The following is a 12,724-nucleotide window of genomic DNA, read 5'->3' as shown; positions in this document are numbered from 1 at the left end:
TAACTTTTTTTTACTAAATTAGTTCTGTTGTAATAGTCCAGACCATACAACATTCACTTAAGATATAGCTCAAAATGGTTCAAATGGCTCTGAGCACTATGGGACTTAACATCTGTGGTCATCAGTCCCCTAGAACTTAGAACTACTTACACCTAACTAACCTAAGCACATCACACACATCCATGCCCGAGGCAGGATTCGAACCTGCGACCGTAGCAGTCGCGCGGTTCCGGACTGCGCGCCTAGAACCGCTAGACCACCGCGGCCGGCTAAGATATAGCTGTCTGCTGCTACAGATACCACTTGTCTCACACATTTTACACCCTCTTCCTCTCTTCCTGACACTGCGTGTAACCCTTCACAATCAGTGGCATACTCATGCGCTTCAAACCATGTTTAATAATTAACAAGAATGCAGTGTGACAATTTTTGTAATAAAAGTACATCTAGATTATAAAGAATCTGCTTACTTTCAATGTTTCCTGAGTGTGATAAGCATAGCGATACAGGCAAGGCAGCACCAAGGGGCCACGTTCAGGGTCCATTTGACCATCTGCATCAATCCAAAATCTCTTTGCGTGGCATAAACGAGCTGCATCTTCACGACAGTTCCTAAAGAGTTGTGGGTCTAGTTTAAAGTCTCGAGCAACAAAATACTGGATCTGAAGAAGTGCTGTTTCACATGCTTCATTCATGTGGTCAGTGCCAAGCTTCTCCATCAAGCAGGACAAAACCCTGAAAGACGGGAGGAAATGAATAAATTTGGAAAAAAGAAAAGGAATGGAGGAGAAAATACAATATATCAGATGAATAGGTCTGCCACTTCTGTCGATAATTATCACATCAGTAGAGCCAGGTTTAGTTAACTGTTCAGTCCTCTTTTGATGCCCTCCAAAGAATCAATTGATTTGACAGATATGGAACTACCACTTGTGTCAATGACACAGGCTACCACCAAAGGTGCTGGAAACCATAAACCAGATGTAGCAAATACCTTTGCTTAACTGTTTTAATGTGGATGCACGCTGCTCAGTCACAGCAAGTAATCCTTGCTATGTGAAACCCCGCCGTAAGTCACTGTTACTCATGACAGGTAGCACATCAAGCTTAATAACCTCAGCACAGGCTCTGGGAAACTGTAGCGGGGCTTTGAATTTCGCCGCGCTACACTCGTTCCCTCAGATAAAAAATATCTCGTCGCAGCGGTATGAGCGCTCGACGGCAGAGAAACTACCAAAATTGTTAACTTTTTTTGTTTTTTTATTCCGTTTTCAATTGTCTCTTGATAGCGGTAGCTTAAGGCAGGCGTGATCGGATGCTGACGTAAAAACTTAATGGCTAATCTTGATCTGATTGTAATGTGTAGACATTGTGGAAATTATTAAGAAATTCGGTGGATGGAAGTAGCAAAGTGAATTAAATTGCATACAGTATCAAGATGATTTTAATTGGTATAAATTAGTGGTCCCTGGACTATTGCAAGATTTCGGAGCAGATTTTTTCACGCTGAAATGAATGAGATTTTTGAAGACGTGGACGCCGCCCTAAAGAAGATAAGTTAATCTGGTAAAGGATGATCTCTCGTCTACGCCACTTCCCCCTGTCCGTTACATTCTGTTATTCTCTGTTTCTTTTCAATAACTTTTGTAGTGAAAATTGGTTTAACTTTTGCTCAAAAACGCCACAAGGACCACCCCAACAATAGCTTTTCCGAATAACGAAGTCCGATAGCTTTTCTGTAATACAAAGTCCGATTTGCTCTTCATTCTTTCCCTTTTTCACGGTCTCTCTTCTCCCATTTTTTTTATTAACCACTACAAAACAGACTTATGTTAACTAATCATCATCATCATCATCATCATCATTTCTTCTTCTTCTTCTTCTTCTTCTTCTTCTTCACTACAGTGCTTGATGGGCCTTGCCTTCTCAACAATCTTCCTCCATAAATCTTTGTTTTTCTCTTCCATTCTTGGATCTCCATCTTGATAAGGTAAGCCAACATTTTCCAACCACCTAGCTCTTGCATAGCCCTTCCTCGTTCTGGAGTAAAATCTGCCTTTCATAATTTGTTTGGGCATCCTGACATGTGTCATCTTCCCCATATGTTCTAACCACCATTTTCTTTGTGATTCAACAACTTTCACTATATCTTTCCCTTTTATAAGCTCTTGTATTTCATGGCTGTACATTGTTCCCCACCACCTGCCCTCTCATGGGCTCATAAATTTTTGGTAGGGTTTCCTTTCAAATGCCCTTAGGTTGTTTAGATCTGCTTCTGTCATTGTCAACATTTCTGACCCATATATAACAACTGGTCACACAAGGGAATAGCATACTCTTGACCTGGTTGACCTTCTAATAGAGAATTCTTTAAAACCTGTAAGTTTGCATAATAGGCTGTTTCCTGCTTTTATCATTCTCTAATACATTGTCTCACATTATTATCACTGATCAAGAGGGCACCTAAATAACTGAAGCAGCCGACAGCTCTAAAACATTTCTTAGGGGCCTTGAGGTCGTGTAGTGTTGTGCATTCCTCAGAAATGGACATTACCATGTATTTGATCTGGTTTTAACTCAGTATAAGTCATATTTTTCTTTCTTCTGCTTCCATTATTTCATACAATTCTTTAAGGGTGTTTAGATATTTTGCCACAATTGCAAAATAATCTGCATATGCACATATATCACTGAATTTCATCATTACTGTTCCTCTCTCATCTATTTATTGTATCACACTATACAGCACTAAGTTGAACAGGACTGCAGAGACACTGTCACCCTGTTTCACTCAATCTTTAAACTTAAAGCTCTTGATCATTTTGTTGCTAACTTTTACTTTTGCCTTTGTGTCCATAATTGTTAACTCCACTAACCTTCTTAGCACATCACAGATGCCCAATTCTTTTAGTATGTTATACAATGCTGGCTAGTTAACACTATCAAAAGTTTGTTAAAATCAATAAACAGGAAGTGGACATCTTGTCACACTCCCAAAATTTCTCTATTATTTGTCTAATAACAAACATCTGATTAGAAGTGGTTCTACTTGGTCAGAAACTGCATTGGTAATCTCTGAGGATATTCTCAGCGCACTTCTTTATCCTTTCATTCAGGACCCTGGAAAAATCTTGTAGGCTGTATCTAATAAAGTTATTCCTTTATAATTTTCACAAGCTAACTTTTCTCCACTCTTATTTATACGGCACCTTATTCAGTTTTGCAGTCCTCATGCATGTTTTCATTTTTCCATATGCTATTTATTAGTGCACGTATTTCACATATTAGCATATGACTACCAAATTTCGTAAATTCTCATCCTATCCCATCTTCATCAGGTGCATGGTTACTTTTCAATTTATGTATAACCGTCTTCAAATCCTGCATTGTTGGTCTCTTTGATTCTTCCCTTTTAACCTCTCTAGCCTCTACATTCTCTTGCTGTTCTTGTGAATTTTTGGATTCATGGTCCGAGTTGATATTGAGCATATCTTCAAAATCTTATGCCCATCTCTGCAATACTTTAGTTTGTCTCTAATTATCTTACCATTTTTATTTTTTCATGCATTTTGTATTGGCTGAAAATTTTTCTCATCTTTCCTATTGCATGACAGAATTTTCTTGTTTCAATCTGTTCCTTTAGTACTCCTCCTCCTTTTTCTTATGTGTCCTATGCACATTAGACCTTAATTCTTTATACACCTTCATGTTTCTTCTTGTCTTTCTATGTAACATTTTCAGTCTTGCTGCATTTTTACATTCTATAACTTGTGTACATTCATGATCAATCCACTCATTTCTTTCCTTTCTTCTTATACCAACTGTTTCTTCTACTTGCTCTTTCACTACTTTCTGGACCCTGTTCCACCTGTCTGGATTTCTCAAGTCTTGCTCACTGGCTGTCAAGGCATCTTTAATTTTTATTTGGTATGCAACTAAACATCAGGTTTAACTCATTTCATGCACAGAATGCTGAAACAATCAGTGTTGAACTCTACTTAGAGACTAATAATTTATTAGTTTATACATTTTACTGCAATTAATGCACATTTCTGGATATGACTGAGGTTTATAAAAGTGTTTCCTCAACAGGAATGTGTGTCAAAGATGGTGAACCTGTGAAGTGAAAGAATATGTTTCTGTTACAAGACAATAAAAAGAACTATCTGAACTTAGCAGCACAACATGCTATGACAACAGATCAAGATCTTTTGTAGCTTTGGCAATAGTAACAACAAAAACAGCAATCAATCAACAATTCATAGAAAGACAACAGATACAGTACATACTGTAACTACAATGATGGTTGCTTCTCTTAACAACATACAACTGCAGCCACAGAATCAATGAATCTGGCACAGTTGTCAGATGTTTAATAAAAAAGATTGGAATAATGATATGAAATGGCTTAAGCAACACTTTATTGTCTTCTAGATATGTCATGAAGCTTCAAAGGCAAGAAATCTCTAGTAGTATCTGAAAGAATTACACATCTTTTTTTAAAAAAGTTATGTCTGAAAAGTGACTCAATTTAAATACCACTCTGTCATCTCAAAAAATAAAGGCAGAAAAACTGTATAAATTTTTTTGAAATTGATATCCAGGCCATGTCACCCACATTGGCCTTTCTTATGCTATCAAAGAGCTTACATTCGATAAATTACAAACGTGCAGTGGCTCAGTAAATATAATTCCAGTACACCAAAACAGGTTGTGACAAATCATATACGGATACTAGATTTTGAAAATAGTTACTGCACATGTTTCAGAAGAGGCCCTCGATCTCAACACGTTAAAACTCGAATCCCTTCACGAAAGAAGCATTATTAGGCCAGTGCGTAAGTTCGTAGCTTTTTCCCATATGCTTAATAACACAATAGATACACATAACAGAGACTTCAGTCACGAATAATATATTCTCCTTCACTATTTACAACAGTCTCCCAATGCTGGGGTAACTTGCCGATTCCATGGCTGCAGAAATCAGACGGTTTTGAGGCAAGGAACTCATCAAGCAACGTTCGGAGTGCATTTTCATCCAGGAAGGAAGTTTCTTGAAGGTAGTTCAATCGACAGTGAAAAAGGTGAAAATCTGAAAGCACAAGATCAGGTGAACAAGGTGGGTGCAGAATGACTTTCTAACCCAACTCCTGTATAGCATTTTTTGTCAGTCTAGCATAATCCAGGCAGGCATAGCATTAATTTATGTAGTCTTCCTGATAGTTTTTCTTGAATTGCACCTGCAATATTTCTCAGTTGTTGACAATGTCAGCAGTGATGGTTACACCTTGGGAAAGCAATTCGTAGCACACAACACCTTCGTTGTTCCATAAGACGCATAATATGGTCTTCTATGGATGTGCTCAGGTTTTTGTATGGAAAGTTGCTGCTTGCTTTGGGCTCAAACATTCTTTTCTTTTCCTTATGTCAGCAAACAGATACCATTCTCATCACCAGTAACGATGAAGGATAGGAAAGGTCAAAAGTTTTTCACAAGTCAATTGACGGTGAGCAAGCAGAGATGCACATATAGCAACCCACTGATTTTTGTGATTTTGGCTTAGAGCATGTGGTACCCATATCCCTGATTTTTTAATCTTGCCACTACATGCAAGTGTCTCACATGATGATGTAATGATCAACTTCTTCACATTTGCCAGTTCTTGAGTACACCGAAGTGGATTACTGTGGATTAATGTGTTTAAACAATGTTCAAACACTCAAAGGTTTTTATGAACAAGTAGAGTCATTGATGTCAAAATGATCCTCCTTAAAAAAAAATAACCTTTTTTTTTGCCAAGCTCTGTCCAATGGCATTATCCTCATACATGGCGCAAATGTTTCTGACTGCCTTCTACTGAACTCGTACAGAAGAATATGTCAGAAATGTTCTGATTTCTCCACTTGGCAGTCCATTTTCTAGCACCCACAGCTCCACTCACCATCTCCAAATGACAAACTGACACTACGTACACTCAGATAGCAACAGAGAACTACAAACAAAAAATGACAATTGATGAATAAACCCATAGTAACTGGAATACCAACATGCAAAACAAAATTGCTATGAACTTGTGCAACTATCTAAAAGCTTCAGCAAATACTTTTGAACAACACATTTGGCAGAATGTAAATGCTTTAGATGTAAAGGAGACCATTTACTGAATAGGAGAACCACTGAGTTTTCAACAGGTACACACAGAAAGAAAGAAAACTTGCTAGCTTTTGAAGAATATCCTTCACACACACACACACACACACACACACATATACACACAGACAGAAAGAAAGAAATCTGGCTAGCTGTCTCTAGCTTGAGAAATTATGTATGTCTCTAGCTTGAGAAATTATGTACACCAAAAGCTAGCAAGTTTTCTCTCTATTTTTGTGTTTGCATTCTGACGACTCAATGCTTCTGCTTTTCAGTGAGTGGTTTCCTTTGCTCCTAAACTCTTTACATTCTACCAGAACTTTCCACAACACTTAGCAGAATGAACCTTAAGAAAGTCTACAGAAGTTGTGTTTACTCAGGAATTAGTACTGAACAAATATAGTGACCTGCAGTTTCGACACTTCAGACAGTGGTCAAACAATGAAAAGTAATGCTGAAAGTGTCATATGAACCACAAGGAAATGTAAGCACAGGTAAACATACTATATCACCTGTTTGAAAGAATGGAGCCTATGTCCATTTCTGAAAAACAATGTTGGGACCATAGTCCTCAAGATGCATGCTCAACACGTCTGTACAATCACTAAAATCCATGTAATCTTCAATGAGGAAGAGGAGGAACTAAACTTGGAACTGGAATTAGAATCAGAAGTGGATGGGGAAGGGAGGGGGGAGGTGCAGGAAGTTGAAACCACCAGACTTAGAGACGGTGAAGACTGCAGTTAAAAAACTTAAACAATTACAAAGCAGCTGCAGAGGACGACATGAAGGCAATTTATTAAAATTCGGGGGAAAGAAGGTGGAGACGACTGCTAATGAATTAATAAAGGAAACTTGGATAAAGAAAGACATGCCTTAGGATAGGAGCATCTACAAATTACATAAGAAAGGCAACAAGGCAGAGTGCAGCAATTACCATGAGATTACCCTCTTTGAAACAACATATGAAGTGTTCCGCACATTAGTAGGAATTGTTGAAAGAGTAAGCCGAAGACGTCCTGACAATTACAACAAGAGGTAGGAATGGAACGGAAAGATATTTATGCAATAAGTAGAGGGGAGGAACAGGGTTTACCTTTTGTATGCTGTGTTGTGAATGAGGAACCTGTGTGTGTGTTGTTGGACTCTGGTAGTGCTATTACGGCGATCGAAGAAAATTGGTTTAACCGTTAACAGTGCTATTTGTAAGTGGAGTAAAATAGAAAAGGATACAGTTAAATACAAGGCAATAAATCAGTCCAGTGTAAGAGTGAAGGGTGCCGTATGGGCTAAACCGAGAATTAGGAATTTCACGTGGAGGGTGAGGATGAGAGTGGTAAGCAGGCTTGCCACGACATGCATTCTAGAAGCTGATGTTATTAAAAAGATCGGATTTGGTGACTGATTGGGGTGCAAGGCAATTTGGCTTCAGATTTAAGCCGGAGAAGAGTTTTGAATTTTGTAAGCACCAAGGGGAAGTTTCTGTGGCAGTTGTGACTAGTGAAGAGGCATTACAAACCGAAAAGAGACAAGAGAAAGGGTTGCGGTTAGAACATTTGGAATAAGCACAGAAAGAGAAAATACAGAGATTATGTAGTGAATTCCCAGATGTTTTGACGAAGAGGTTGAGGGTGACATGTCTCGTGGAATATCACATCGAATTATCTGATAACATGCTATTAAGAAAGCACCGTATAGGCTGGCTCCACCTTGATTGAAACTGTTGAAGGAAAAGATTGAAAAGATGTTAGATTAGGAAGTAATTTGGCCCTCTAATACGCCATATGCTGCGCCCATAATTCTGGTCCGGAAACCTGATGGGAATTATTACCCAACGGTCGATTATAGGGATTTGAATAAAAAAGTGGTATTGTGGTTAGTACCTCTTCCCGATCCGCATGCAGGAACATTATCGACATTTAAGGGAGGTTTTAGTGAGGTTAAGGAAGGCGGATCTTACGGTGAATCCAGCCAAGGTAAAGTGTGCTCGTGAATCTATGCACTTCCCTGGTCATGTGGTCTCTTCGGAGGGGATAAGCACTGCTGCGGAACAGTTGTGAGCTCTAAAGCAGTTGCCCATTACTATAAATGTGAAGGAGGTTGCGAAGTGTGTCAGGGGTAGCAAATTTCATTCCAGGGTTTGCGGAGAATACGGCTCCATTGAATGCCTTGCATAAGAAGTGGCAAAAATTTGAGTGGGGTCCTCCACAGGAAGCCATGCAGGAATCCCTGAAACAGTCCTTGGCATCAGCACCAGTACTCGCACTTCCTGATTTCGATGCTCTGTTTATACTTCAGACTGATGCCTCAAATGAGGTGGTTGGGGGCGGTCCTTCTTCAGGAAGGGGACGCAGGAAGGAGGCCTATTGCCTATGCTTCGTGTGCTTTGAACCATTTAGAAAAGAACTATTCTATTTACAAGCTGGAGGCGCTCACAGTATTATTTGGCATGGAGAAATTTCGGTATTACCTAGAACACACACAGTTTTTCTCAGAGACCGATAACCAGGCGCTGAGCTGGGTCCTTGCACGTCCTCATAAGACCGGAAGTATAGCTAGATGGGCAACAAGGATCTTGGCATTTAAGTTCCAGGTCAAGAACATTAAAGGATCGGAAAACCAAGTAGCTGATATGAAACTTCCTGGCAGATTAAAACTGTGTGCCCGACCGAGACTCGAACTCGGGACCTTTGCCTTTCGAGGGCAAGTGCTCTACCAACTGAGCTACCGAAGCACGACTCACGCCCGGTACCCACAGCTTTACTTCTGCCAGTACCTCGTCTCCTACCTTCCAAACTTTACAGAAGCTCTCCTGCGAAACGTGCAGAACTAGCACTCCTGAAAGAAAGGATATTGCAGAGACATGGGTTAGCCACATCCCCCATTAGATTATCATATTCTTGTACATAGCCATGAAGATAAATGTACAGACACATTGTCAAGTATCAGAGATATGTGAGAATAAGATTGACGTACTAAGACCAAAGGAACTTCAGATTGTCAATTGTTAATAGCATCCAGAATCAAGTTACGTAAGGTTTATGCTTGTTACGATATTAATAAATGTGTGTGAAAATTAATCAAGTTCTGTTTGAAGTTGGTCACCGTCAATCTGCTACTCTAAGCGTGCAAGTGGCATTTCTATCATCTGACCTAACGGCAGAAGAGAAACACGCCATGATAAGACCATGAGACATATTGCTGACACTCGCTCACTTCGTTAGAGTGACAAGTCAAATAATCTGATTGTGTGTGTACCGAAGGTCTTACAGTACGCACACCACAGGCAGCGACAACTGAAATTGTTATTCAGAATTTGAAAAATATATACGGCATGTTTGGGCTGCCGCAGTATTTGATAAGCGACAATGCTTCATGTTTTACCTCAGGAGGGTTTAAGAACTTTTGCACGGGAATGGGCATTACCCATGGGACCACGACTCCCTATTACCCAAACCCATCGTATGCCGAAAGGGTAAATCGCAATCTCAGGGTGGCATTAATTGCCTATCACAGTAAAGACCAGGAGAACTGGGATCGCACACTCCCTTGGCTTATGATGGTGTTTAACACGGCCAAGCATGAAACGCATCTGTTGACTCCTGGGGAGGTAATATTGAACTTTAAGACTTCCACTCCTCTGAGTAACCTATGGTCCATTAGGGATCTGCTACCTGAGAACATTGAACCTCAGCAGCTGGGGAAACAGTGGAAAAGGGCAAAGTGCAAAATTCTTAAGGCTCATCAGATTCTCAACTGGGCTGGTGTAAAAGGTGCCTGTGGCCAAATGGATGCCACAATGGTAGATAGTGTTGAGATGGCGTAAGAGGGATGGGCGTGCAGACGCATAAACAAAGCACCCATAGTCTAGTTTCGAATGGACAAGGGACCAGTAAAAACGGAGGAGAGTGGTTCAATCGGCACCCCAGGAAGTACCATTGAGGACACATAGGACACTGAGGAAACGCGTACAGTGAGCTGCCAGGTAAGATACATGGGAAGACCATGAGAGTTTCCTATCGAGCATGAGCCCCAGGAATTTTGTAGTTTCAAAGAACAGAAGGGCAACAGGCCCAAGATGTAAAGATGATGGGAGAAACCACTGGCATCACCAGAAATTCATACAGACGGTTTTGTCAGTGGAAAAGCGAAAGCCGTTGGCGATGCTGCAGGAGTAAAGATGACTAAGACACCACTTAAAATGTCGCTCAGTGAGACAGGTCCATGGAGAACTGCAATAGATGGCAAAATCGTCCACGAAAAGGGAGCCAGAGATGCCCGGTGGGAGACCGGCCATGATAGGGTTAATGGCGATAGCAAAGAGGACGACACTCAGAACGGAACCCTGAGGCACACCATTTTTCTGGATAAAGGTGTCCGACAAGGCAGAACCCACACGCACCTTGAAAACTCGATCTTGTAAAAATTCCTGAAGGAAACGGGGCAGGAGGCCATGGAAGACCCAAGTGTAAAGAATATGGAGGATACCATTTCTTCAGCATCTGTCATAGGCCTTCTCCAAATCGAAAAACGTGGCTGCAGTCTGGGATTTCTACAGAAAACCATTCATGACATGGGTGGACAAAGTAAAGAGATGGGCAACTGCAGAATGCTGTGCTCAAAATCCACTGCTCATTTGTCAGTAAATTGCGAGACTCAAACCACCATACCAGCCGGGCATGAATCATACATTCCATCACCTTGCAAACGCAGCTGGTATGAGAGATGGGGTGGTAGCTAGAAGGAAGGTTTTGTCCTTACTGGGCTTAGGTATGAGTATGACAGTGGCTTCACACCAACGTCTGGGAAATGTGCCCTCTACCCAGATGCAGTTGTACGTGTTAAGCAGAAAGTGCTTGCCCACAGGAGAAAGGTGCTGCAACATCTGAATGTGGATGGTGTCCGGCCCTGGGGCAGAGGATCGGGATGAACCGAGAGCACAATCGAGCTCCCTCATAGTAAAGGTGGCATTGTAGCATTCATGATTCGGAGAAGCGAAGGGTATCGCCCGAGCATCCTCTGCTCGTTTCCAATGGAGGAAGACAGGGTGATAGTGGGAAGAACTCTAAACTTCCACAAAATGGTGGCCCAAGTTGTTGGAAATAGCAATTGGGTCCACGATAACATTGTGTGCTATGTGAGGCCAGAAATGGAGGAATGGATCTTGGTCCCAGAAAGCTGTCGGAGGTTGTCCCAAATGACAGAGGAAAGGATGGTACTGTTAAAAGAAATAGTAGATGAAACCCAGCTATCTCATTTGCTATCCCGAAGAATGCGACGACACTTTGCACACATCTGTTTATAACGAATGCAGTTTGCCTCGTAGGATGATGGTTAAAAACACGGAGAGCATGTCTCTGTGCGCGAATTGCATTCCGGCATGCCTCAATCCACCAAGGGACTGGGACACGATGTGGTAAAGAGGAAGTGCAAGGAATGGAACATTCTGCAACAGTAAGAAGATAGTCCACCTGGTCATCACAACTGGGGAAATCTCATTCTTTGAAGGTCACCAGGGAGGAGTAAAGCTGTCAGTCAGCCTTAGTAAGCTGCCATTTGGACATGCAAGCGGGTGGCGTAGGAGTCAGCAAAAGGAGAGCACAGGGGAAATGGTCGCCCGAGTAGGTGTCAGAAAGAACGGACTACTTGAGATGATGGGCAAGGTAGGCAGTGCAAAAGGATAGGTCCAAACAGGAATAAGTGGGCAAGGAGTCTGAAAGGTAAGTTGGTGCTCCAGTGTTAAGGCAGAAGATGTTAAGTTGGTTAAGTACGTCACCCAAGAGGGCACCTCTCTGACAGGTCCTGGGAGCACCTGAAAGGGGATGATGTGCTTTAGAGTCACTGAGTAGCAAAATTGGGGGAGGTAGCTGCCCAATAAGCTAAGGGAGTATGACCTGGTGACATCAAATGACGGAGGTATATACATGGTACAGAGGGAAAAAGTCAGGTGGGGAAGGAAAAGGTGAACTGCAACAGCTTGAAGACGAGTAGCCAAGGAGATGAGTTGACTAAGAATTTCATCCCGTATGAGCAGCATGATGCTCCCATGAGATGGAATGCCGACTTCAAGAGGAAGGTCAAAATGAATTGGTAAGTAATGTGAAAGCTCAAAGTGGTAGTGAGGGTGCAATTCCATTCCCTGAAGGCAGAGTACAAGGGGACACTGTGATGCTAAAAGCAGCCATAAGTCCTCTTTCTGGGACCGAAGTCCATGAATGTTGCATTGGAGGAGAGTCACGATGAGGAAGAGATGTAGATCTCTCAAATCGGCGGTTGCCGAGTGACAGCCAGTGTAGAGTCGCTACTACATCTACATTTATACTCCGCAAGCCACCCACTTTACATGCCACGGTCATTTCCTCCCTTTTCTGTTACAGTCGCGTATGGTTCGCGGGAAGAACGACTGTCTGAAAGCCTCCGTGCGCGCTCTAATCTCTCTAACCTTACATTCGTGATCTCCTCGGGAGGTATAAGTAGGGGGAAGCAATATATTCGATACCTCATCCAGAAACCCACCCTCTCGAAACCTGGGCAGCAAGCTACACCGCGATGCAGAGCGCCTCTCTTGCAGAG

The 12,724-nt window shown here is 41.7% G+C and overlaps 1 protein-coding gene and 1 non-coding gene across 2 annotated transcripts in view; both read right to left on the bottom strand.

Moving 5' to 3' along the window:
• The window catches only part of LOC124596614 (Golgi apparatus protein 1), a 146,387-nt gene that overhangs the window by 86,408 nt on the left and 47,255 nt on the right, over positions 1-12,724 (bottom strand). The window contains exon 7 of the mRNA XM_047135835.1: positions 471-735. Coding sequence (XP_046991791.1) covers positions 471-735 — 265 coding nt within the window. The remainder of the gene's footprint in view (positions 1-470; positions 736-12,724) is intronic.
• On the bottom strand, positions 8,812-8,886 carry Trnas-cga. Its single transcript has one exon. It is a non-coding gene; the product is annotated as a tRNA-Ser (tRNA).

This window comes from Schistocerca americana, chromosome 2 (assembly GCF_021461395.2).
Source record: "Schistocerca americana isolate TAMUIC-IGC-003095 chromosome 2, iqSchAmer2.1, whole genome shotgun sequence".
NCBI lineage: Eukaryota > Metazoa > Arthropoda > Insecta > Orthoptera > Acrididae > Schistocerca > Schistocerca americana.
This window is presented reverse-complemented; position numbering and strand designations above follow the sequence as displayed.